Source organism: Mustela lutreola, chromosome 6 (genome assembly GCF_030435805.1).
Source record: "Mustela lutreola isolate mMusLut2 chromosome 6, mMusLut2.pri, whole genome shotgun sequence".
In the NCBI taxonomy this organism is placed as follows: Eukaryota; Metazoa; Chordata; class Mammalia; order Carnivora; family Mustelidae; genus Mustela; species Mustela lutreola.
Window position 1 is genome coordinate 101,524,768 of NC_081295.1, and position 24,831 is coordinate 101,549,598.

The window sequence follows — 24,831 nt, forward strand, 5'->3', positions numbered from 1 at the left end:
TATAAAAGAAGATAATTCTCTATATACCGGTGGAGAAAAGAAACTGTAAATCACAGACACCACAATCTGGGAAGCCTACCTTTGTTCTCTCTTGGAACTTGCTTTTACTAACATAGTCGTTTGTTCTGTTTCAGTATCTAGAATATGTAAATCTCATCCTCCTGTCTAAATCTACTCATCAGTCAAGACCTAACTGAAATCCCTATGGTTTAACATTTTCCCCAAGCATTTTATTCAGAGCGAAATATCCATAAAAGTCATTTTTAAGGTCAATTCCATTTATGATAATTTACATAGCATGCCAAAAGCTTAAACTATGCTTATTATTACCCTAAGTTTCCCTATTTCCTGTAGTAGGCTGAATTTTTAACGTTTGCTGCAAGTAGCTATATTTTGAAGACTATATGATTAGACAATTATTAGAAACATTCTTAAGAGATTTATTGAGATGTAGACACGTTTTTAAAATAAATTTTATTAATTGCTGTAATTATTTTATGTTAAAACCAAGTGGTAATGCCGCTATTCCCCCTTTAGTTTGTTACACAGTATCCCACCTAGAATGACCTGCTTTTCACGCAGGTATTCCTACTGTAAACAGTAGTATCTTTCATCTCAAGTCAGCAACCAGGGTCATCCGAAGTCGATACCAAATCTTTGATGATGTTTAGAATTTCTCTTTCACATAAAAAGGTAAGTGCACAAGCAGTGTTTCTACCACCTTTCCACCCCTGCAGTTTCCCAAGCCTGGAAACATTCAGGCGGTTGGGTAGGGGTCTGCATTGCTGGCTGCTGAGTGGAATTATCTCCTGCACGCTGAATCCGCCCCACTCTCCCGAGGGTGGTACCACCCCCTCCCCCACGTCCCCCCTCTAACCCCGAGACCCCTTCTCCCCCCGCCCCACGCATTCCAGAGCCTAGGAAGGACAGCACAGCCCGGCTTCTCAGAGGTCCACCCCCTTCCCAGGTGTGCGCTGTGGTCCTACTGGATTTCTGCTCGCCCTGGACCAGGTGTCGGGACTTGTAATCGCCCCGGAGCCTCGAGGGCGGACCGGGAAGGAAGGCTTTATACTTTGCAGGGAGAGGGCTGGGTTGCGAGAGGGTTGGGTTTCTGAGTTCAGACAGGTAGCGAGCGCTTTTTGGTTGCGCGAGGTTTGGTGTGGCACCGCTTGGGACTTGTTGCAACTCGTCCCCGCACCCGCCCTCACTGGGCTCTGCACCCAGGCCGGGGGAGGCGCGGCCGGGGCGGGAGTCGGCTTCCCTCCGCCAACCTGACGCTCTGCAGGTAACTCCCCTCCCCTCCCTCCGCCTCGCGGCTTCCTGGGCGGCAAACGTTCGGTGGCGGGCGCAGCGGCGCGCGGCTCGGGGGCGCTCCTGGCCGTAAGTGGGGCTCCGGGCTGCCCTCCCCGGCTTCGGTGGGCGGGAGACTGGCGGGCGCGCGAGCGGGATGCGGTGGGGTCCCGAGGCTGCACCCACCTTGGATCGGCCCGGTGGCGGGGTGTAGGGATGGGGATCACCCGTGGGAAGCCGGCGCGGGGTCGGCAGTTCGCGGGGGTGCAGAGGTCGGGTTCCTCTGATTGGTCAACTTTCTTTCATTGTCGCGTGGCTAAGAGCGCGTAGGGAAGTTTGAAAAGTTAGGTCTCGGGAGGGGAAGGTTCGGGTTCCCCCAGGAACGGGCGCCGCCCAGCCTGGACATGGCATTTGTTTTCTCTGTCCCCAAGAAGTCCGTCGCGCACTCCTGTGGAGGGAGAGGTGGGAAGGGTCTGGGAAGAGCCTTGTGGGAGGAAGTAAAGGCAGGGGGTAGTGTGGTCGGGCGGGGGTGGGGGGATGGGGGCCCAAGTAGCGAAGGTGGGGGGGGGCAGCAAGCCTGCAGAAGGGCACATGTGTTCTTTAGATTTTGAGTGGGGAGTGGAACTGGGAAGGGAAGGCAAAGTTATTCTTAACAAAATCTCTTCTCCTGTTTGTATCCAATGGGCTTCTGTCCACAGATGAGTTGAAACCTGTGCTTTCAAAACTCCAGTTGGCCTGGGTCTGTGTCCTTGGTTGGGTTGCTTGGTGATTTTGGTACATTCCAGATTTTGAGAACAACTGCTCTAAAGGGACAGTGTGCCTAGAGCAGATAGCTTCTGGAAAGGTACTTGGAGACTTTGGGCCTATTCTTTGTAACACGCTGGGAGACACATTACCTCTAGAAGGTGTGTGAGGAGGCGGAGAATGTCCATGTGTTAGTTGCATTCATGACTATATAAAGAGACAATGGTGCTTTATAGGGAGGAAGCTGTGGGAACATAAGATATCATCCTGACTGTGCATGCAGTGATGAGATTCTAGGTTCTAGGGTTTCTGACCCAGAAGTGGAGAACTCCGAGAAGGCCAGAACACAAAGAAAAGGCCATGCTGGCTGCAAACAGTCAAGGGTGTAGACCAAGATGGCCCAGCAACTCATTTCCAGATTCCCACTTGCTACATATATTGCCCGTTTACTTACTGGCAGGTACCGCCCCTCTTTCCCTTTCTCATCCCCAACCAGCGCAAGAGCCCCAGGGAAATCTATGACTGAGGCTGAATCAGTCCTGACAAGAAATAGGACAAGGGAATAGTGATGAAAGAGCCTTAGAAGAGAAAGCTGGTTTTTTGTTTGTTTGTTGGGTTGGTTTTTCAAAATAACTAAAGAATGAGCAGGATGTGAAACAGCATGAAGTGGGGGTTGGGGTCCTTCTTTGTTTTGTTTCTCAGGATCATGGCTGTTCCCAAGATGATGGCAGCCCCCACACCTTCCAGTTTCAAATTCCACCCCCTGGCTTTTGGGTTTAGGGCACATGGGGTTGTACACACCTATTAAAGAGGGCTGGCTTCACCTTGCAGAGCCTGCCTGAGGGGCTGGGTGGATCCTGCTTTTAAAGCTTGCACATTCTAGACTACAGATGCTCAGAACTTATTGTGGGAAGCTTTACCTATTGAACAGTTGCTGAAAGGGATTGCATAGACGGAGACAAACCACACCTCTGGTGCTGACTCAGTGATGTCTTTGTGATTACTCTCTGGAGATTATTGCTTTAACTATAACTAACCTCTTTTGGGATAGGTTAATTTTATAATTCTTGCTATTAAATCTTCTGCTACCATATCCCCTTATAGTTTATGGTGGAGGTTCATACATTGAGTATTTTCTTGACTATGACTTATCCCACAGCCACTCATCTACCTGTTTCCTGTTTGATTACATTATACAATAATGAGTTTCCAAGATGTAACATTATAGTTTAAGTGTTGAGAATCTTGTGTGTGAAAGTGTGATCCCAGTAAAACAGGCCTCTTCTGTAACATTATCTGGTTGGCTGAGAGCTTTTGAAAAGGTCCCACTTAGTTTAATTTAACTAATTATTTGTAAAATTACAAGCTGTCCTTGTTTAGCTAGTTGGGTAAGTTTGCATATCTGTCCTTCTGTAACTTGTAAAATATGAGTGTTCTAAGGATGTTTCACAATTCAGAGTCTGTTAAACACAATGTTACTGGTAATTTTGAAATATATTTTTGTTTAATTATTTCTAATCTGGAAGTGAAATGTATTTTAGAGTTTTGTTGGTGAGTTTATCACTTAAAAGTCAGAATACAGTCTCCCCACCACCCCAAAAATGGTGCTCGGAGTGATGACTATAGATTTTAAGATACTGTGGACTAAAGTTTATGTACATAGCGCCTAAGCTCCACCAAAAATTAAATCCATCAACATTTCTCTGAGAAAATGTGCTGGAGCCTTTAGCTAGAGCTTCCTTCTTACTGAGGCAGGCCGTTGGGCATTAGCATTGTTTTATGGTGTCTATCCAAGCCCCCAAGGGTGAAGTAGAGTTCAGGGGGTGGGGGTGTGGATTAGTACTACTAATCCTTGGAAACTGAGTACTGTGGGCTGCTGACACAGGAACTGGGCAAGTGCTGGGCTTCAGACGAAAGGGCTCATGTGGAGGTGAAATGGAGTGGAAGCAAGTTGGCTCCAGAATTGGGAAGGAGGGTTTATTCAGGAGCTGGGAGGCTTACATATACAGGAGGTCAGGGTGGGGCCTCAGAGAGACAGATGATGTTTTCAGCAGCTATGGTGCTGTGAGGAAGATGAGACTGGGTTGGAGAGGCGATCCAAGCACAAAGACTATTCACCCATTGGGGACATCTGTGTTGGGAAGTGTTTGAATCATGTGATCATAGCTGACAGGAGGAACCTTTTCCTCTGGGGACATCTAATTACTCCTCAGTTTGTAATTTTGTTTTATTTTCTTATTGTCCTTAGGAGTTAGGTCAGATGTCCCCTAAAGGCACATGACTTTTATCTTTTGGGCTTTGTAGCAAGTCATTTGCAGACTGCACCCATCTCTGGGGAAGGTAAGGTCATGGTAGTCAGCCTCTTGAGAACTGGCATGGGCCAGGTGTCATCTCCATGATGCTGGCAGTGGCCGATTTTGAAGAGTTTACACAGAAGTTATGCAGTACTGAGATCTACAAGTTATAACTTTTTGCTTTTACACTCTATGCATTCGTTAAACATGCATGTGTTGACTGTTTTGTGCTGAGCAATGTGTTCCACTCTGGGTAGGAAGAGAGCCAGCAAGAGACTGTTCCTGCATCTCAGGAAGCTTATAGTTGGGGACCTAATAACTTTTCTAAGTGCAAACAGAAATTAATGAATCTGGTCGACTTACTTAATATTTCCTTCATATTCTCTAGAGGTCCCAGCAGATATTCTGTATGTCCTTTAATCATTTGTGAAGTTGAACATTAGCAGACCTGACTCAGTCGGGATTTTAGACAAAGTACCTAAACTCTGCTGGCCTCTCTGGTTTTTCAGTGGCATGTTCCATATGTACCATCCTTCTCTGAGATTCTCTGTGATCGCTTTGTATGGAAAGTATGGTAAAATAATGTTAACTGATGTCTCTCCATCGTATCACTGGGCAGCTCATTATTTTCACTTGTTTTGTCAAAGTTTCATTTCAAAGGGTTTTAGTTCTCTATTGATTGTCAAGTTGTCACTCTGATCGTATAAACATGACTCACTTGGGGGAAGAAACGGCAGTTTCCAGAGCACTAAAAAGTGGCATCTTCCACCTCAGTGGCTGCGGTTAGAGTCACCCAGCGGAGCGTTTGTCCGGACGGTCCTTTTTCCCACACGTAGGCAGCGATGGCTCCATTCTTAACAGTACATTGCTCCAACTGCTTAGTCTCCTCTGACTCATTCAGCAGCTGTTTCCTGATGTGTTGAAAGAATTGTCTTTTTCTCGAGTAAATGTGATTTCTGATTATTTGTTAGAGAAGGGCAAAATCAAGCCGAGTTGTTCTTGAGTAAGGAACTGGTGACCATGGCCCCCCGTGACTCTCTGCTTGCTACAGGTTCATGCCTGCCTTTCCTCCATCTCTTCTTTCCGTCCTCTCTTACTGTCCCTCTGATCTTTTGTAGTATCTTAGGGTTTCTGGCTTCTTTGTTCATGCTTCTCTTCCTTTTCTTTCTTTTCCTCTGTCTTTCCTTCCCTCCTTTCCTTGTCCCTTTTCCTCCTTAGGCTCATCTTCATTTTCTGGCTCACCTCTCATCATTTTTTTTTTTTTCCTTTTTTCCCATTCCCTACTTCTGTGTATTTGGCTATTTCTCCATCTGTTCACCTATTTGCCTTTATTTCGGTCTGTCATCTCTCAATATCAGTGCAGTTTTCTATTTTGGTACATTTTAGGTTCCTAAAAGTCTATAAAAATTCAAATGATATGAAAATCAAATAACATATTGCAGAGTTAATTTTGTTCTGTAAGAGTTAAAATATAAATAAAATTGCCAGTTACATTTTCAAATATTAGAGACACTATTCAACAATACACTTCTGACATTTTATATGTTTTAAAAAAATGTTCTTTAGGGCGTCTGAGTGGCACAGGGTTAAGCGTCTGCTTTCAGCTCGTGTCATGGTCCTGGAGTTCTGGGATGGAGCCCTATGTTGGTCTCCCTGCTCAGTGGGGAGCCTGCTTCTCTCTCTCTCTCCCTCCCTCTGCTGCCCCCCTGCTTGTGCTCTTGCTCTTTCGCTCACTCTCCGTCTCTCTGTCAAATAAGTAAATAAAATCTTTTACAAAACATGTTCTTTACCTTCACAATAGAACATGTGTACAGTGATCATCTGATTAAAACTCAAGATTTTCCTTTTTTGGCATGTTCACTAATTTCTATCTTTACCTCCATTATACTCAACTTATTAGATAAACATTTTACTAACATCAAGACGCATTTTTCCGTTTTCCTAAAACTTATAAAATAGATTGAAGTTTCAAGAAGATATTCAAATAAGGGTGCTTATAAATAAGATAGTAAAAAAGAAGGATAATGGTGTTTTTCAAACTGGATATTGACATGCCCATATCCTCTGTGCAGTAAGTTGAAATATTTGTTAATTGATGGGTTGAAAACTGGATTCATGACAGGATAGGTACTTTTTAGTGTCAGTGTCTAATGTAGAAAAGTTCAAAGGTCAAAAAAAACTAAGTAGGGTACTACTAATACATATAATTGAAACTTTGTTTTAAAAAGATCTCAGTAAGAAAATGACACTAAAGAAAATTAAAATCTTTCTAAGACCGTAGGACCCAAAACATAGTTATACAAAAGTTGGGACAGGAGCCTATGAACATTGTAATTAAGTGTGTGTTCATGTATTATACATAGAATAAATGATTTGATAAAATCATGAATTACTTGGGTTAAAGAAACTAATTATTATGTTTAATTCTCAGCATACTGGTATCTTTATTTGGGGTATCGTCTCCCTTCTCTGTCACAGTTATACTGACCTGGGCCTTACAGACAAATGGGAGTGAAATGGAAGAGCTGCCAGGTGCAGTTTCTGGCCTGGGTCTGGTTTAGAGAACCATGACTAAAACTTTAGAAGCCTGAGCCTTCACTCAAGTCATTACAGTTTCCCAGGGTAGAACCACTGTCATAGGAATGTAGCACAGGAGTGGGAACACTGTTCTTGCAGGATCCACAAGACCTAGAAATCCCATTTTTACAAACCAACAGCATTTTACACATTAAAAAAAAAATGTATTTATGTCTTTTTGGTTAACTTCTGTATGTGCACGTGTTCTGTAAGTGAGAAGAGCCAATGAAGGAAACCATACGAGGTCTAAACTAGGATGGGCTAGTTTTCCAATTAGATTTTTTGGGGGAATTCCTGAGGGAAAATAAAAAAGAAGCACTTCATTTCATCTGTGATAGAGCTATCTAAGCAGGCTTAATTAAAAGTGAATCTTGAGAGAAATAGACTTTGGAATTGCTTTACTCGTTCTGTTTACTTATATGGCTCTTTATACAAATCAAATTATACAAATTAAGATCTTTCTGGGCTAGGTATATTACTAATACTAAATATTTTTTGTCATGTTAACTAAATAAACTTGTGTTTCCTTGCACAGTTTCTACAATATTATTTGTTTTAAACCTCTATTTTAATTTCTTTTTTTAAAGATTTTTATTTTGAAGAGAGAGCTTGCACACAAGCGGGAGTGAGGGGAGGAACAGAGGAAAAGGGTCAGGCAGAATTGGAGCACTGCGCTGGGCTCGATCTCAGGACCCTGAGATCATGATCTGAGCTGAAATCGAGAGTCGGATGCTCAACTGAGCCACCCAGATGCCCCACTTCTCTACTTTTTAATAGTCCCAAGATTTTTTTATTGCCTCTAAATACTTCCAACACTGAGTTTTGATTGACATTCCCAAGGTGCATAAGGAAAACACATTTTCTTCAGACCTTTTGTTTGTAAACTTTCACTTTTTCATAGATGAAGCACACTGTTTTTGTTACCAGTATTTGGAAAGCCATTTTCATTGTTCATCGGGAGCACGTATTCATGATGTTTTCCTACAGCACCTGTTCTGTAAATGTCAGTGTGTGCCCAGATTGGCTTTCTGTTGTCTTAAGTAGACTCAGAAGCTGGGACAAGAGGGCATATGAGACACATTCAACATTTTGCTCAGCGGGGCCCCATGTGCTCTCATCTAAATATATCAAGTCCTTGTTTTCTATTCTACAGAGGTTTAAAAGCTGAGGTTGAAAGATCCTGAACCCACTTCCTGTGGTAATCAGGGAATCATGGATGGGTGTTATGACAGACAAACAAGTAAGGAAATAGGGAGACCCCTAGTTATTTCCCCTTTGTGATGACAAGTGAGAGAGAGTGGAACATAGATCCCAGCATACTTAAGATGTAAGACAATAGGCCTTCTCTAAGACAGCAGTGATACTCAAGGAATACCCGATATGACAGGGGCACAGATAAATTAGAATAAACAGCTTGGTGGCCTTTGATCAACGTGCATTTTAGTGAGGAGGACACAGCCAATGGCAAATAAATGTCTTGATTATTTTTACATAATTATAAGTGCTAGAAGTTAAATAAAACCAGGTAATAGAGTTAAGCATAGCAGAGAGGGTAGGTTCTTGACCTCCCTAAGGAGGTGCCACATGAGTAAGATAGGAATGAAAAGAAAGATAATTCCAGACTGTTGGAATGACTAGTGCAAAGATCCTACAACAGGAATTAACTTGGCATGTTCAGTGCAAAGAAAGTAAACCAGGGAAGGTGTTCAGAAACCAGGCCGATAGATGAGTCTGGAGCCAAGGGGACCAGTCACATCTGAACATCTGAAGATGTTCAAATCATCCGCAGATATAGAGTATTTCCTCTTGTAAGACTGGATGATGTTACCCTGGGAGGAATACTGATGGAGAAGAGTGAAAGTACAGCTGAGTCAAGTTCCCAAGTCCAAGCCCAGATGGCAGAAAAATAAGTAGCTTTGATGGCATTTGAAGGAAATTCTTAGCCTTTTGACCTGCCAACCAGTATCCCAAGCAATGATATTCAGGTACCATTGTCGTAACAGTAGTCTGTCTTCAGAATCATTTCTTCTAGGACTGTAGGACTCTCAAGGGGAGGGAAAAAAAAATAAAAGATTCTGATCTTGTTGCAAGTTTTCCTACCTTTAGGGTAGAGAGATCTCCATACTTCTTGAAACTAGAATCTGTCTGGATTTGCATCTGGATGATGTCATAGATAAATTTAAGCTTCACACTGCTCAGTTTTACCACGTTGGAAAATATAGACTTTGAAACTTCTCAGTACTCCTCTGGAATATATAGTTTACTCTAATTTCACCTTAATGGCATACTAAATATCTGTGATTATAATCCATTTAAACACCTAGTGAGTCCTTTCTTCCTGGTGAAATGAATTCATATAATGACAGAACAAATATCAAAAACAGAGGAAAACTAAGTCCTATTTTACGGCTAATTTGTATCACTGTGTTAAAAAAGAAGACTTAGAACTTTGTTTCATGAAGATTAATTTAAACACACAGAAACGATTTTCAGACTGATTTGAACATAATTAAACATTTCAAAATACAGTTCTTAGGGAGAATTTCCAAAGGACACTTGATAACAACTCTATCCTTTTCACAAAGTACAAATTTGAAATTGGTATTTATGTTTATTTTTGATAGAGATCTATGGATTTATCTAATTACTTTTGCAGTGCTCAGTGGTTTTGTAATTAGTCTTTTAAAAGCCCTTTTCAATGGGTAATAGTTCATATTATCAAAAAACTAACCTCCATTTAATAGAAACAGCTATGTGCTTCAGTCTTAAAAAGTTCTGCATGGATATTACCATTTAAAAAAATTATACTTTAGGATTTGTTGGGCCTATCATATTTAATCAGCCCTCATTCTATTATGCTGTTATTAAAGCAGTGTATTATTAGCTTGTTATGTAACAATTATGTACTAAGCATTAATAATTGTGCTAAACAAAGATAATCTCCACCATCACAGAGTTTATAGTGAAGAAGGTGGGGAATAATGCATTTAAATAGTGCGTGGAAAGTGATAATATGTGCAGAAATTGCTATGGGCGCTCCTTGCAATGCCTTTGTTCCTAGCCCCGGGGAGTTGGGGAAGGCACTGCACCATCAGTGAACTACTTACTCAGTCCTCATTAAGTGTATGCAGTTACTTTTATTTTACTTTTTTCCTTCTTGGTCCCTGAATCCATATAGCTTTACTTTCTCATATTCTGCACTTGTTCATATGTTGCTCTGTTAGAATTATTAAACTCTTTTATATGCAGCATTTTGAATTACCTATGACCGTCAACTTAATACATGAATGGAAGAAGAAGAGGATATTCAAAAGTAAAAAATAACTATTGGAATAATTCTCTTAAAAATTCCTTTTTTCCCAAAGCAAAATAGTACATATGTATTGGTAAACATTTGGTCAACACAGAAAAGAGTAAAGTAGTTTTAAGAAGTTACCCATAAAACCGCCTCTCCAAGGCAGCCACTTTCATTTTTATGTATATGTTTTTACTTTTGTTTTTGGATGAATTTTCTTTAATTATAATTCTGCTATTACATAGTTTGGTAGCCTGCTTGCTTTCCATAGAGTATCATAATATGTGCATTTTTGGGGCGCCTGGGTGGCTCAGTGGGATAAAGCCTCTGCCTTCTGCTCAGGTCATGATCCCAGGGTCCTGGGATCGAGCTCTCATTGGGATCTCTGCTCAGTGGGGAGCCTCCTTCCCCCTCTCTCTCTGCCTGCCTCTCTGCCTACTTGTGATCTCTGTCTGTCGAATGAATAAATAAAATCTTTAAAAAAAATACACATTTTTGCATGCTATCAAAACTACTGGAGGCGGCTTTTGGCTTCTTGGCTTTTTGTTTGTTTTGCATTTGAGAATGAGTGTATAGAATATTCTTTATGTCACCTCAAAACAATGAAGCTGAGGGGCTGGGTCTGAGTGGCTCAGTTGACTGGTTGAGTGTCTGACTCTTTTTTTTTTTTTTTAAAGACTTTATTTATTTGACAGAGATCACAATACACAGAGCAGAGGCAGACAGAGAGAGGAGGAAGCAGGTTCCCTGCTGAGCAGAGAGCCCGATGTGGGACTCAATCCCAGGACCCGGAGATCATGACCTGAGCCAAAGGCAGAGGCTTAACCCACTGAGCCACCCAGGCGTCCCGAGTGTCTGACTGTTAATTTCAGCTCAGGTCATGATCACAGGTCATGGATGGTGAGATCCATGCACTGCTTAAGGTTCTCTCTCCCTTTCCCTCTGCACCCCCATCTTTAGCTATGCCTGCTTGTGTGCATGCTCTCTCTCTCGGAAAAGAAAAAAAAAAAAGGAAACTGACCATAGGGGAAGGGGGGTAAAACTGATGGGGTGGGAATCAGAGAAGCAGAGGAACCATGAGACTATGGACTCTGGGAGACAAACTGAGGGTTTGAGAGGGGAGGGGTGTGGGATGGGGTAATCTGGTGGTGGGTATTAAGGAAGGCCGGTATTGTGTGGAGCACTGGGTGTTACACGTAAATAATGAACACTACATCAAAAACTAATAATGTACTATATAGTGTCTAACTGAACATAATAAAAAAAAATGAAGCTGAATTGTGAAGGCTGACTTAGAAACTGAGGATATGAGGCAGTTCCTTGTCATATGATAAACACTTTTTTTAACCACCTCCCTCCCTCCAGACAATGTTAGCAGGTTTCTGGGCATCACAGATCTTTTCAGCAGGCAAAATGAATATCATATTAGAATTTTGGCAAGGGTGCCCTGGAGCCCAGCTTATTACACATTATAAGATTCTTTCAGAAATATGCCCTTTGCTTGATTACATACAGAAAGAGAATACTCATTAAGAAAGTAAGAGAAAAATAGAACCATATTATTATCACTATCATTATTTTTAAAGATTTTACTTATTTATTTGACAGAGGGAGGGAGGGAACAAAAGCAGGGGGAGTGGGAGACAGAGAAGCAGGCTTCTTGCTGAGCAGGGAGCCCAGAGGAGGGCTCAGTTCCAGAACCCTGGGATCATGACCTGAGCTGAAGCCAGATGCTTAAGGACTGAGCCCCTTGGTGCTCCAACCATATTATTAAGTAAAATTCTCCTCTATATTGCTATAACCAGGGTGTGGGGCAAGAGTGCCTGGCTCCAAGTTCCCAAACAGACCAGGTTTGGCCACTCGCTGCTGACAAAGTCCAAAGGCAGAGACAGTAGTGGTAGGGAAATGAGAAAGGAGTTTATTTCCGTGAGGCCACCATCAGGGAGACAGTGGACTAGCTCCTCAAAGACTGTCTCCAAAGTGCTGAAAATACCTCCAGGTTTATATAAGGAAAATGTGGGACAAAGGCCAGTGGGTACCTGCAGGTGGGTAAGAAAGGTCAGGTCCATAACTGTCTTGGGGTCAATCATGGCGGGTGTCACTGGCTCAGGGCAGTCCTCATTGCTTGAGGGCTAATTTCAGTTACCATCACGGGATGCTTTGCCTGAAGGGTCTTTTGCTTGAGTTAAAAGATAAGCTGGGAAGAAGAATTTAATCAATTACAAAGTACTCACTGAGATCAAAATGGAAGTATTTGAAGTCATCTTTCATTATTACCTATTTTAGCAGTCTTTATGGCTGATACAGAGTTGAGGGCTTTTATCTCATTTAGTCCCTTTGCAGTCAGTACCGTTATTTTACCCATTTTCCTAGTAAGGGACATGTAGCTTAGAGCCCTGAAATTTTGTGACCAAAATCTGAACACCATATGTGGCAGAGCGAAAGGCATAACTTTAGCCATCTCACCCCCTCTGTGTCCCTGAGCTAACCATCGATTTGTCACTCAACCCTACTTTCCCCCTTCATGCAGTTAAAAGATGCTTTTCTGGGACACCTGGGTGGCTCAGTGGGTTAAGCCTCTGCCGTCAGCTCAGGTCATGATCTCAGGGTGCTGGGATCAAGCCCTGCATCAGCCTCTCTGCTCAGCAGGGAGCCTGCTTTCCCCTCTCTCTCTGCCTGCCTCTCTGCCTCCTTGTGATCTTTCTCTTGTCAAATAAATAAATAAAATCTTTAAAAAAAAGACTGCTCTCCTGTGTCTCTGTTAGTGTTCTCTTTGGATTAAACCCTCTAATTTTTCAGCTCTTCTTTGTGACATAATCTACCTCAACTCTGCTCAATCCTATACTTGTATGGTTAATTCTTAAATATTTATTTATTTGTTTGTTTGTTTGTTTGTTTATTTGAGAGAGAGAGAGGAGAGATGTGAGCACAGGCAGGTCAAAGAGCAGAGGGAGAGGGAGAAGCAAGCTCCCCACTGAGCAGAGAGCCCGATGTGGGGCTCGATCCCAGGACCCTGGGATCATGACCTAAGCTGAAGGCAAACTCTTAACCAACTGAGCCACCTGGGTATCCCTGTGTGTTTAATTTTTAATGTAAATTAAAACTTTTACATTTATTTTATTAGATTTAATCTCATTCATGTTGAAATATTGTTTCACCAGTTTAAGATCATGTTGTGTATTAATTCTGGCAACTAATGCATATGCTGTTTATTTCTGCCAACTGTATCAAATGTGTTTCTCTTGATTCATCTGGATGATTGTTACATATATTGATCAAGATCAGGACAAGATGAAACAGTTTACAGCACAAGATTCAACCCCATTAGGATGACCTTATCTCATCCATTGGAGTTTCTGGAATGCTTGTGTCATGATAGATGCAATTCAGGAGTAGTTTAGGTGTTGGTAAAACAGTAATTTGTTTTAATTCCACTTGCATTTTAAGCCATGCATAGAGTAATCCTCTAAAGTTTGACTATACAGTATATGCTCTCCAAGAAAAGGGTTTATTGTTTTTTTTTTTTTCCCTATGAATTTCTCTGCAGAATTACTTCATGATTCCAAATGACAGTGAATAGGTATGTTTTAATATTGTTCATATATATTGAGGGCTTTTGTATTCTTATGCCTAGACTATAATTTACACTGAGGATGGAAAATATATTGAGTAACAGGTAATACAAACAAACCCTGGAATTAAGTACTTTGATACTATGAAATCAGTAAAGTCATACCATTGCCTGATTAAAAGAAATTAAAGGATTAAAAAATGTTTAGATATTGAGCAAGTGGAATTTTTATTTGGGATTTATAAAGTGACTTGGAGGCATTTAGTTTCATTTTCATGACTTGGATGAGATGGGTGATTCCATCTGTGATCTACAAATGGAGATATTTGCTTTTAGAACCCAGTAACTGTGTGTGCTGTGTGTTCATGTATTCCTGGGCCTGTAGAAAATCAGACCCTGTGGAAGACTGTAATTGGTACTGTTGGGCTATCTTGTTGTAAGTATTATTATAAAGCCAGCTGAGAATTTTTTTTTAAAAGTTTGGATGCTAAAATTTGATATCAAATTGTACTTGGCAGCTTGACAATTATAGTAAAATTTTTAATATAATATCTTTAATGTTTTAATTGCCATCTTAAATTTTGGGCAATCAAATTCAAAGTCAAACACAATCTTGGTAGCTAAAAATTCAAGGAAAAAAGATACATAATTTTCAACTGTTGTGGACCATGGATTAAATATGACCTCATCCTAACTGGATTACATCTGCAAAGAAGACCCTGTTTCCAAATGAGATCACATTCACGGATACTGAGGGCTTGTACTTGAACATACCTTGTTAGAAGACATTATTTAACCCATAAGAGCATTTAGGAGTAGAATAGAAACAGCCTAAGACAGAGGCTGGAAAAGGTACCTCAGAGATACCAGCAGCTGTGATCCTTTTTGTGTTTCTTTCAGAATCTTGACCTTGGGTCATCTACTTGTATATTTAAGGAAGTTGTAATTTCTCTTTGGAGCATTTTTTTTCTGTTGACCTGTTCTTTCAGGAGTCTTTTCAATGAAGCTTCTCAGATCAGAAACCATAAACAAGTATGTTGTTTGCATATTTTATTTTATAATGAAACTGCCAAAATGTTTTCCAGAGTAGCCTATGAGTTGAATTCTAATGTTTAATACCTTTGGAATTTATACTTCCACAAATGACACCAAAGATTCAATATCAAATAAATTTGTAATGCTTTTGAGGCATGGATTTGAATCCCGTATTTTATAAGCCTATTTTCTTGGAATGAGTCACTTTACAGGCAGATGAGACCAGTGGTCGGTTTAGCTTTTATATCATAGTGAAATTTTATTTTGCTCTACTCATTAACTCTGTTATGTATGCTTATATACTTTTTAGGAGTTTTTAATGGTTATTAATAAAATAATGAACCTTTACATGTTTAAAGGCATACCCAATTAATTTTGTCCTCAAATTAAGCCCTTCCAATGTTCAGGGAGTGAACTCCTGAGAGTGCTATATTTGATCTGTAACTAAATACAGGTGCTGTTTTATTGCAATACCCATTTATGCAAGTGCCATTACCTTACTGGTCTCCCTTAAAATTTGTTTGTAAATGGTTCTTTCACATTTATCCCTTGTAAACAGCTCTTGTGACAAATGTGTATTTCTAGACAGTTGTTAGAGGGTGTAGCTTCTCTAGCAGGACAGCGTCAAGCTTGTTTATTTTTTGTCTTAGCTCTGTTACATAATATCTCAACTTACATGCTCATAGCTGTTGCATTTTTTTCCATGACGTGATTTTCTGCTTGTATCTGGCATTGCCATTTGATGAGTCCTGTGGTGTTTTACTTTTTTTCATCTTCAGTTTTTTTTTTTCCCTTCATAATTAACTGTGTGTCTTTGTCTTCATGGGTTTATTTTATGTTCATGGTCCTTTTTGATGTCTCTGGTTTTGCAGTTTATGCATAACTTGAGTGATTTTTTTTTTTTATAGTTGCAATGTACATATTTACCTAGATAAAGCTTGGGAATCAATACAGGTTTTGTTTGTTTGTTTGTTTGTTTTTTAAATTTAAACCTTCTTTTTTTTTTTTTTTTTTAGATTTTATTTATTTGACAGACAGAGATCACAAGCAGGCAGAGAGGCAGGCAGAGAGAGAGTTGAGGAAACAGGCTCCCCGCTGAGCAGAGAGCCCAATGTGGGGCTTGATCCCAGGACCCTGGGTTCATGACCTGAGTCAAAGGCAGAGGCTTAACCCACTGAGCCACCCAGGTGCCCCATCAATACAGTTTTTTAAAGCACTTCATGCATTTTAGCTTCTACATAGATAATAGGTATTTAGCTTCTCATGTTACAGGCGTTCAAAAGTTACATTTTAAAATTTAGGAAATAACTGCTAAGAAAATTAAAGATTTTTGTAAACAACCAGTAATTAACTACTGTCTTAAGCAATTACAAATATTAGATGTGATTTTCATGGGCTCACTGGATGCTGTCCCTACATGAACCGGAATTATTAAATGAACACCCCACCTCAGTAAACCTTAGGGAACTATACTATAATCCAATGGATTGATTCTGTCAAGTAAATTAAAACCTAATGTCTTTGTTAAAAATGAGTCCAGTGTAGGTACAAAAAAGAACTTTAATGTACATTGAAAAGGTCATTAATTAGTAGTATGATACCATGCATATTAAGTGAACAGCTTGATGAAGACTTTTCAAACATGGCCCCATAGACATTTTGGGTCAGGTAATTTCTTAATGCAGGTGACTGTCCTGTGTATGGAAGTAGGTTTAACAACATCCCTGGCTTCTACCCAGAACATGCCAGTTACATAAACATGTCTTGTTTTGTTTTCTTGTATCAATTTAATCGTTAGGCTCACTATACTTTTGGACTTTGTTGGTAAAAATTTTGAGCCTAGGGATAGGGACAGGATTGTCTCCACTAAAAGAGCTAAGTGGATCCTTTTATCTTCCGTGTTTGTTAGCTCTGCCTTAGTATGTGTGCTGAACCTTTTCTGCTCTCCCCACCCTTTCAACAAAACTTGTGGCCCTGTTTCCCATTTCCTGACAACGTCTCTGTATGATTAGTGACTGGTTGCATCTTTTGAGCTGAGGAGTTAATACTGGATAATGGCTTTGTGGGTTACCCTCTCAAATCAGGTTTGAGTTTCCATAGTCCTGAGTCTGAAAAAGCTGGGTTAAGTGGAAAATTTTAAATTAGGGCAGGGCCCTTGACAAAGATGTTTTTGGTCAAATTAGTTTTTCAGTGCTTGTAGCACATCATGGAGCTGAATTTTGTTTGCATCTATACAACGGAGAACATGACTTCAAAGATTGGAAAGTCCCTTATTTGATCAAGATAAAGTCTAGTGTGGCATCTTACACAGTGAAGGACTGAATGAATGACAGTTGGTGGGCATTGTGAGGGTTGGGGTATGAGCTTGGTTAGGCAGATTTGAATTCCTAAGAGAAATCCCTGAATTATCTTGGCTATGATAAATTTCTTTATCACCTAAATGCTGTCAAACCGTCAAATCTCAGGAGTTCTTACTTTGAATCAGCTCTTGAATATTCTTGTCACTACTTGACTGGGTGTTTGAACACTGAAAGATTTAGCTACTTGTCTCCCCTCCATTCCCCTGATACTGCCAGACTAATTGTTTTCAAGACTGGTTTTGTTGAATCACAAAAGTCTCCTGTGTCCCTCCACACCTGGCTCCATTGTGTCTCTTCAAATTTGTCCCGTTTGTTCCTAGTGAAAGGAGCCTGCTTTCCAGCAGTTTTGTTTTTGTTTTTGTTTTTAACTAATTCATGAATGTATCAAGCTCATACCTGTTCCGTGCTTTTGCTATGTTTTTCACTCTTGTGTGGGGTTAAAACATTCCTTCTTGCTGCCTGATCACATTCTTACTTATCACCCTAGGTTCAGCTGAAGCCTATATTCTGCACAGGGATATACGTAAATACTTTATTCTGTATTGATTTCTACTTGCTTTAATCTGAAAGCATTGACTATAGACAGTACTCATTTTGGCCCTTAGCAATATATGGCTTTGTACAAAGTGGTAACAGTTTTGTGTGTATGTTTCGGCTCTTCAGCTAATTAATATATTTCTGGAAGGCAAGTATTTCATGCTTTCTATATTCCATTAGTATGTGAGTATATGCGTAACAGGTACTTAGTAAAAACTTACATTCATGGATGGCCAGGTACTGATTGTATTCTATTTTAAAATACTGTAAAACCCAAATTAAGAAAATGTATAGAAACTGATAGGACCATTTGTAGTCCCAGATTAAAATGAAGAAAGGTGACCTTTCTGGATGTCAGAGAAAGGAAGGTATTTTTTCTTAAGTGAGAAACTAAGTAGAGGTACCTTGGAAAAGAAAAACCAACTAGTGGCTTGTAAAAGGAAATCTGTTCAGTTTATTTGTAATATGTATGTGAATTATGGTGCAATTAATGACACTTTGGATGTGAAGTGTATGTCCTATTGAGTTACTATCGGTCGTGGAAATGAATAAATGCAAAACTGTTGGTTGATTTGGATCACAAAAAAATATCATTACAGAATTCTAACTGATCTTCATGTCCTTCCTTTCAGATAGCCAGATACCTCTCATTATTGTACCAATGGACATTTGAAAGTGCTGTTGTCAGACACTTGGAATCATGGAAACCTCATCGATGCTGTCCTCATTGAATGATGAGTGTAAATCAGACAATTACATTGAGCCTCACTACAAGGAATGGTATCGAGTAGCCATTGATGCACTCATTGAACATGGGTTAGAAGCATACCAAGAATTTCTTGCCAAGGAACGAGTATCAGACTTTCTAGCTGAGGAAGAAATTAATTATATTCTGAAAAATGTCCAGAAAGTTGCACAAACTACGGCTCACGGTACTGATAACTCCTACGATGATACCTCCTCTTCAGGGACTTACTGGCCCATTGAGTCCGATGTGGAAGCTCCAAATCTTGACTTGGGCTGGCCGTATGTGATGCCGGGACTCTTAGGGGGCACCCATATAGACCTCCTCTTTCATCCACCGAGAGCACAATTACTTACAATTAAGGAAACTATTCGGAAGATGATCAAAGAAGCAAGAAAGGTAATATTTTCATTTCTAAATGAAATTTTTAAGTGAATTTTTTTTCATCAAAGTAGAGTTGACACACAATGTGACACTAGTTTCAATGTGTATAACGTAGTGATTGAACAAGTCTGCCTTATCTGGTGCTCACCACAAGTGTACTGTCTACTACCACCATACAACACTATTATGATACCATTGACTATATTCCCTATGTTGTACTTTTCATCCCCGTAACTTATTCATTCCACTCTAAACGAAAAATATGAAATATGTGGAAAATGCACCAGAGTAATATAGCGGGTATGATAAAAGAATCTCTGTATGGTTGGACCATGCCTATTATTCTCAGAAAATACACATGAGTACATAGGAGAGTTGTACTTCCCATATCTTGTTATATTTAACAAAGTGGTTAGGTCCCTGCTACAGGAGATTTCTGTCTTTTAATGTACCTTCTTCTGCTTATGAAGGCATATGAACTGGCAACAAGCTGATGTGATACATTCATTGAGTTAAAAGCACTCACGTTTTCCTTAGTCTCTGAACGGAAATATGTTATTGGGAAATCTGGTGAAATATTTTTGTACTCAAAAGGACTGAACCTTGATTCTTGCTCTGGACATAGTTTACACTATTAAATAAACCATAGATTTATTTATTTATTTTCCTCAGTTGTGTGGAAACGGTATAAAATCAGGCATGACAATGTAAAATTCTGAGGTAAGGTCCTGAAGTACTTAGCCTTTTAGGCCTCTGTGCTCTTTATTAAATATTTATATTGCCTTATAAATCTCAGAAATTCTTTTTTAGGGCTTGAATAAAACTGTAGAAATTTTCTTTAGATCAATCAAGTGTTTGAGTGTTTGCTAGGTAATCAGTACCGTGATAGACAATTTTGAGATGACAACAAAATTACCTAAGCTGTTTATTGAACCCGACCTAGAGCTTTAAAAAGGATGGTTAAGGAGTTATGATTTTTCACTATAAAGTGTCTGTTTCTTTCTTTTTTTTTTTTTTCTTTTTTTAAAGGTTTTATTTATTTGACAGAGAGCGAGAGAGGGAACACAAGCAGGGGGAGTTGGGTTGGAAGGGAAGCAGGCTTCCCGCTGAGCAGGGAGCAGAGCCCAAAGCAGGGCTTAGTCCCAGGAACCTGGGATCATGACCTGAGCAAACACTTCACAACTGAGCCACCCAGGCATCCCTAAGGTATCTGTTTCTTACAGATGCCATGCAATATAGAAATGTAGATCTAGAAGAGACCTGAGGATCCACACATACATGACATTGCTTTGTTTCATGTCACTAAGACCCAGAAATGCTCCAAAAGCTTGCTTTTTATGAAGTACAGAAGTATAAGACTCTAGAAATTCTCAGTGACATTATCGTTTGCAAGATAGGCAACTAAAAGCCTTCCAATCATGTTCGGGAAACGCAGTGTTCTGAGGCTAATGTCAAATGTGGACTTTGCAAAAGTAAGGTGACTTTTTCCCCCCATGCCTTTTGAATTCAAATAACCTGGCTTTTAGCCATAAACTTAGCAGTTACATGAAAGAAAGTACTAATCTAGTCTATTTGTTAAAAATTACCTATAAAATCAGATACATGGTAGGGGTCCAAACGTACTGAATGAATTAAACTGTTAGTTGAATATTCTGAATTGAACCATGAGTATTTTTATCTTATTTTATTTTTCTTAAAATTTTATTTATTTATTTATTTATTTAATTTTATTTATTTACTTAACAGAGAGAGAGAGAGAGAGAGCACAAGCAGGGGGAGCAGCAGAGGGAGAGAGAAACAGCAGGGAGCCCAATGTGGGACTCAATCCCAGGACTCTGGGATCATGACTTGAGCCGAAGACAGTCACTTAACCCTTTGAGCCACCCAGGTGCCCCGAGTATTTTTAACACTACCATCCTATGCTCTGTGGACACGTTATATAATTGTATTTTTGTAAAACAATAGAACAAAAGCCAAGAATATATATGAATTCTTGTAAAGGTAGAATAGCAGATATCAAGTACTATAACATTTGCTAATTTCTGTTTCAAGAGACAGTATGTTTTTGGACTATAATAAAAACTGAACATTTGAAACATCACTGAAGACTAAGATTATTATTATGGTAAACTTAGTTATGAATTCATGAGCCTACATCCCAGCTAGTTTTCTCTGGAGCATTGTATTTCTGTGGTAAAAAATGAAATTCAGGAGATATCTTAAGTTCACGGGCTAGCACTCACTGGAAACTGAACATCAGTCATGACTGTTTGATGTGTTTTTCTTTCTTTCTAATGTGGCGGCTATTTACTTAGTGAGCCTCTAAAAGTAATATCCTTTGCCTGGTCATTGTCTGCTGGGAGCTCCCACTTACATTGGCAAGATGAGAAACATGAAGTCCATACTGTAAAATAGTGATCTAATGTTCTGTTTCTCTTCCACAAAATCGAAGCAGCATGAAATTAGAGGGAGAATTTTACCTTTATTGGATTTTATGTATATATATTCCAAGAAAGAATTATTTGAACCTTGTGCATTTGAATATAAAACATATTACATAACATAGTGTTTTGTTTTGTTTTCCAAAAGTGTTGGAGAACATCTTGATTTCTGCCAAGATGCATTAAATATTGAGGTCAAGTTGTCTATATATGTATGTAAGGTATTTCTCCAGTCTTTTGGAAATATCTTTGTGTGTCACTATGTCCATTTAATGAATTTTGAAGGATCCAATATCCAGAAAAGAAAAAGCTATTGAACTAATTTTTACAAAATGTTACACTCTTTAGCCCATAACTGGACAAAGTCTTGTGAAAAAAATTTAAAATAAGAAGAGCAAATATTATTTTGAAGTAAAATTTCATCAGAACACATTGCTTTGTAGATTAAGTGTGGTTTTTATGACTGTTATTTACTTAGCAGATAAGTCAGATTCTCATAATCTTTGGAATCAAAGGAAGCTTATTATCAGGGTCAACTTTCTGTTTTCAAATTATTTTCAGAAGGCAAATTCTCTTTATTGGATAACTCTCAGTGAATTGTCATAGCATTATGAAGAAGATGGTATTTTTTCCATAAAGTGTTTGAGTAATATATATTTTAATGAATAGAATAAATTTTCTTGCCTTTAGATTTCTTAGGGAGATTCTTTAATCAATATTATGAAACTATTGAGATATGAAGCCAAACAAGTAGGGCAAGGAACTGGCAAAGCAGAACCCAAGGAAAGTAATCTCAGAGAATAATTTAAGTGCATTTTCACTGTCCTGTTTGCAATTGACAGAAAGTACTTACAAAAAAAAAAAAAAAAACCAAACCAAAAAAAAACTTAAAAATAAACAAATAAATAAATCATGGAAAAATCTTAAAATAATGAAAAGAATCAAAAAAGCACTTCTCTTAAAGGTCCAAGCATTGGAAGTCTGACTACCAAATTAACCTTCTAGTCCCTTGAAAAAGGAATTAAAAATGAAAGTATATCATATCTATCTTTATTGGAAATACTTTGTTTTTAAATTTCACTGATTTATATGCTCTTGTTTCTATCTCAAGTGAGGCAGTCTCTGAATCACTCTATTTTACAAGCAAAATATAATCTTTATAGTATTTCAAAGATCCATAAATTTTCTTTTAATTTACTCATTTTGTTTTTGCCAGTTGTCACTCAGAAATTTTATAAAGGTGGGCACTGGGTGGTTTAGTCAGTTAAGGGTCTGCCTTCAGCTCAGGGAGGGGATTGAGTCCTGGGATTGAGTCCCACATTGGGCTCCTTACTCAGTGGGGAGTCTGCTTCTCTCTCTCTCTCTGCTGCTCTTTCTCTCTCTGTCAAATTAAAAAACAAAAAAAAAAAACTTGAATAAAAGTTGTATAGAGGTTTTTTGTTTTATGTTCTTGCTTTTTCCTTTTGTATGTTTTTTCTTTGTATGTCTGCTTACTTTGTCATTAGAGAATTTTCCTTTGGGAAAATCCAATTAGGAATAACTTCTTTCCATACCAGAAAATAGCTCAGAATCCTGTTGAGGAGTAACTTCTTACTTGTGCCCTAAATATGCCATATTTTTATTGACTGGCTCTTTTTTCTAACTTCTTCCTATTTTTCTCTATGTGGTTGCCATAATTATATTCAGGTCAACTTTATATCATCTGATAGCATCTAGCAAGACTTTTCCCAGGTTATTACTTGTCTCTCAAGAGGTGTTCCCAAGATGATACATGCGTGTATTCCTAATTACTGTGAACACCTCTTATGAAAGTATCCTCTCTAATTACTTTAAAAAGTAATCTTTCATTAAGGTAATTTTTCTTGTAGTCTCTCTGCGGATATCCCAAAAATTACGATTTCTGATAGTCTTCAATATGGGAATGCTTAATCAGAATGCTCTTTTCATCTGGTTCCTTAGTGTAGGCTAGCTCTCTTCTGTGAGGTATGAATCTTACTCTTGTGAAACAGGGACTCAAGAAGACACATAAGCATGAATCTAGTGAGAATTAGGGCAGAGTAGTTCCTGAGGTGTTCAGTACTGTCTCTCCTGAGTCACTGCTGTTGGGTGTGGCTGTTATGGCCTGGGGAACTATTAGTAATACAGAGAAATATTAACCAACAATTGGCCCATGGCCACAAATGGGAAGGTGAACAGTCCTTGGGCCTTTTCCTGGGATTTGCCTGGCATTGTAAAGGGAGTGCTAGACTAGAAGCTCTGTTACCAGGGGTCTACCACTAACTAGTCAGAGACTGAACAGGTCATAGTACCTCCCCAGGTATCTTCATTTATGTGGTGAAAGATATGAAGCAAAGCCTTTCGGTGTTTTTAAAATCTAGTGTTTCTGTCCAGATCTCTAACAGTGCTTTCCAATTCAAGATTATTTCAATATGGTATACTCCTTGCTGAATTAGTCCATTATATGAATATTTTTTTGTGTCCTAGTGTGTCACTTCCATCTGCATGATTTTTGTGGTCATATCCTGCCCACTAAGTGATATTAATCTATTTATCAGGGCTTTTATTAGGCTAGGATCATCCCTGCCCGGATGCTCCCAATTTTTATTAAGAATTTCCTCTCTGCCCTCCCTCTTGCCGCTCTCACTGTGAATCTTTTCATTCTTTGAACTTGAGTCAAAATGTGTTTTTTTTTTTTTTTTTCCCTAGGAAGTGTGTGTGTAGTCCGATTTAATAACATTTTTTATCCTGTGACATTTGTGTGTATGATTGGGAGAGGGCGAGATCTTGTTAAAAGTGCACAGGCTTTGCTGTGCGAACTGTTGCTCTCTGCACGGAGCTCCTGTGCCATACAGGGAGAGAACACTTTCCACATTCTCCCCAGTTCATTTACCTGCTCCCTTCCTATACTATTAGCAGTAAGTCTGATGATACAGTATACAGTTTTTAACACAACTGCTTAAGGGAGGTGGGGAGGAGAGAAGACACCATGTAGAGACTCTGACCATATTGCAAGATCAAGTTTTGGGCTTCCTTTGTTGACTTGAAAAGTTACATGGACAAAAATACTGTAGCTTCTTTGCTCTTTCTTTTCAGATGACCAAATTTCAAATGATGCTTTTTTTTTTTTTTTTTTTTTTTAAAGAGGCTTCAGGGTATGAAGGCTCTGAATCTTGGGGTCAGTTAGAGCTGGGTTAATCCAGCTCAAACAGCTGTTTGTATTGGCTGTTATACTACAACCTCTCTGAGCTTTTTTTTTCCCCACCTGTAAAATGGAGTTGCTAATACTCCATAGGCTCCCTGTGAGGTAGTTGACATGTCATACATGACACCTAACACACATTCATCCATTCGTTCATTCATTCATTTTAGAGATTTTATTTACTTATTTGTCAGAGCACAAGGAGGGGGAGCAGCAGACAGAGGGAGAAGCAGGCTCCCCCGCTGAGCCAGAGGCCAGATGTGAGACTCCATCCCAGGACCCTGGGATTGTGACCAGAACGGAAGACAGACATTTAACAGACTGAGCCACCCAGGTGCCCAAACTCAGATCGTTTAGGG

General features: G+C 39.4%; 1 protein-coding gene across 1 annotated transcript in view; it reads left to right on the plus strand.

The window, feature by feature from the left end:
- Nucleotides 1–1,052: 1,052 nt before the first annotated feature.
- The window catches only part of FAM83B (family with sequence similarity 83 member B), an 81,563-nt gene continuing 57,784 nt past the window's right edge, over nucleotides 1,053–24,831 (plus strand). The window contains exons 1-2 of the mRNA XM_059178284.1: nucleotides 1,053–1,380; nucleotides 18,336–18,847. Coding sequence (XP_059034267.1) covers nucleotides 18,404–18,847 — 444 coding nt within the window. The 5' untranslated portion in view covers nucleotides 1,053–1,380; nucleotides 18,336–18,403. The remainder of the gene's footprint in view (nucleotides 1,381–18,335; nucleotides 18,848–24,831) is intronic.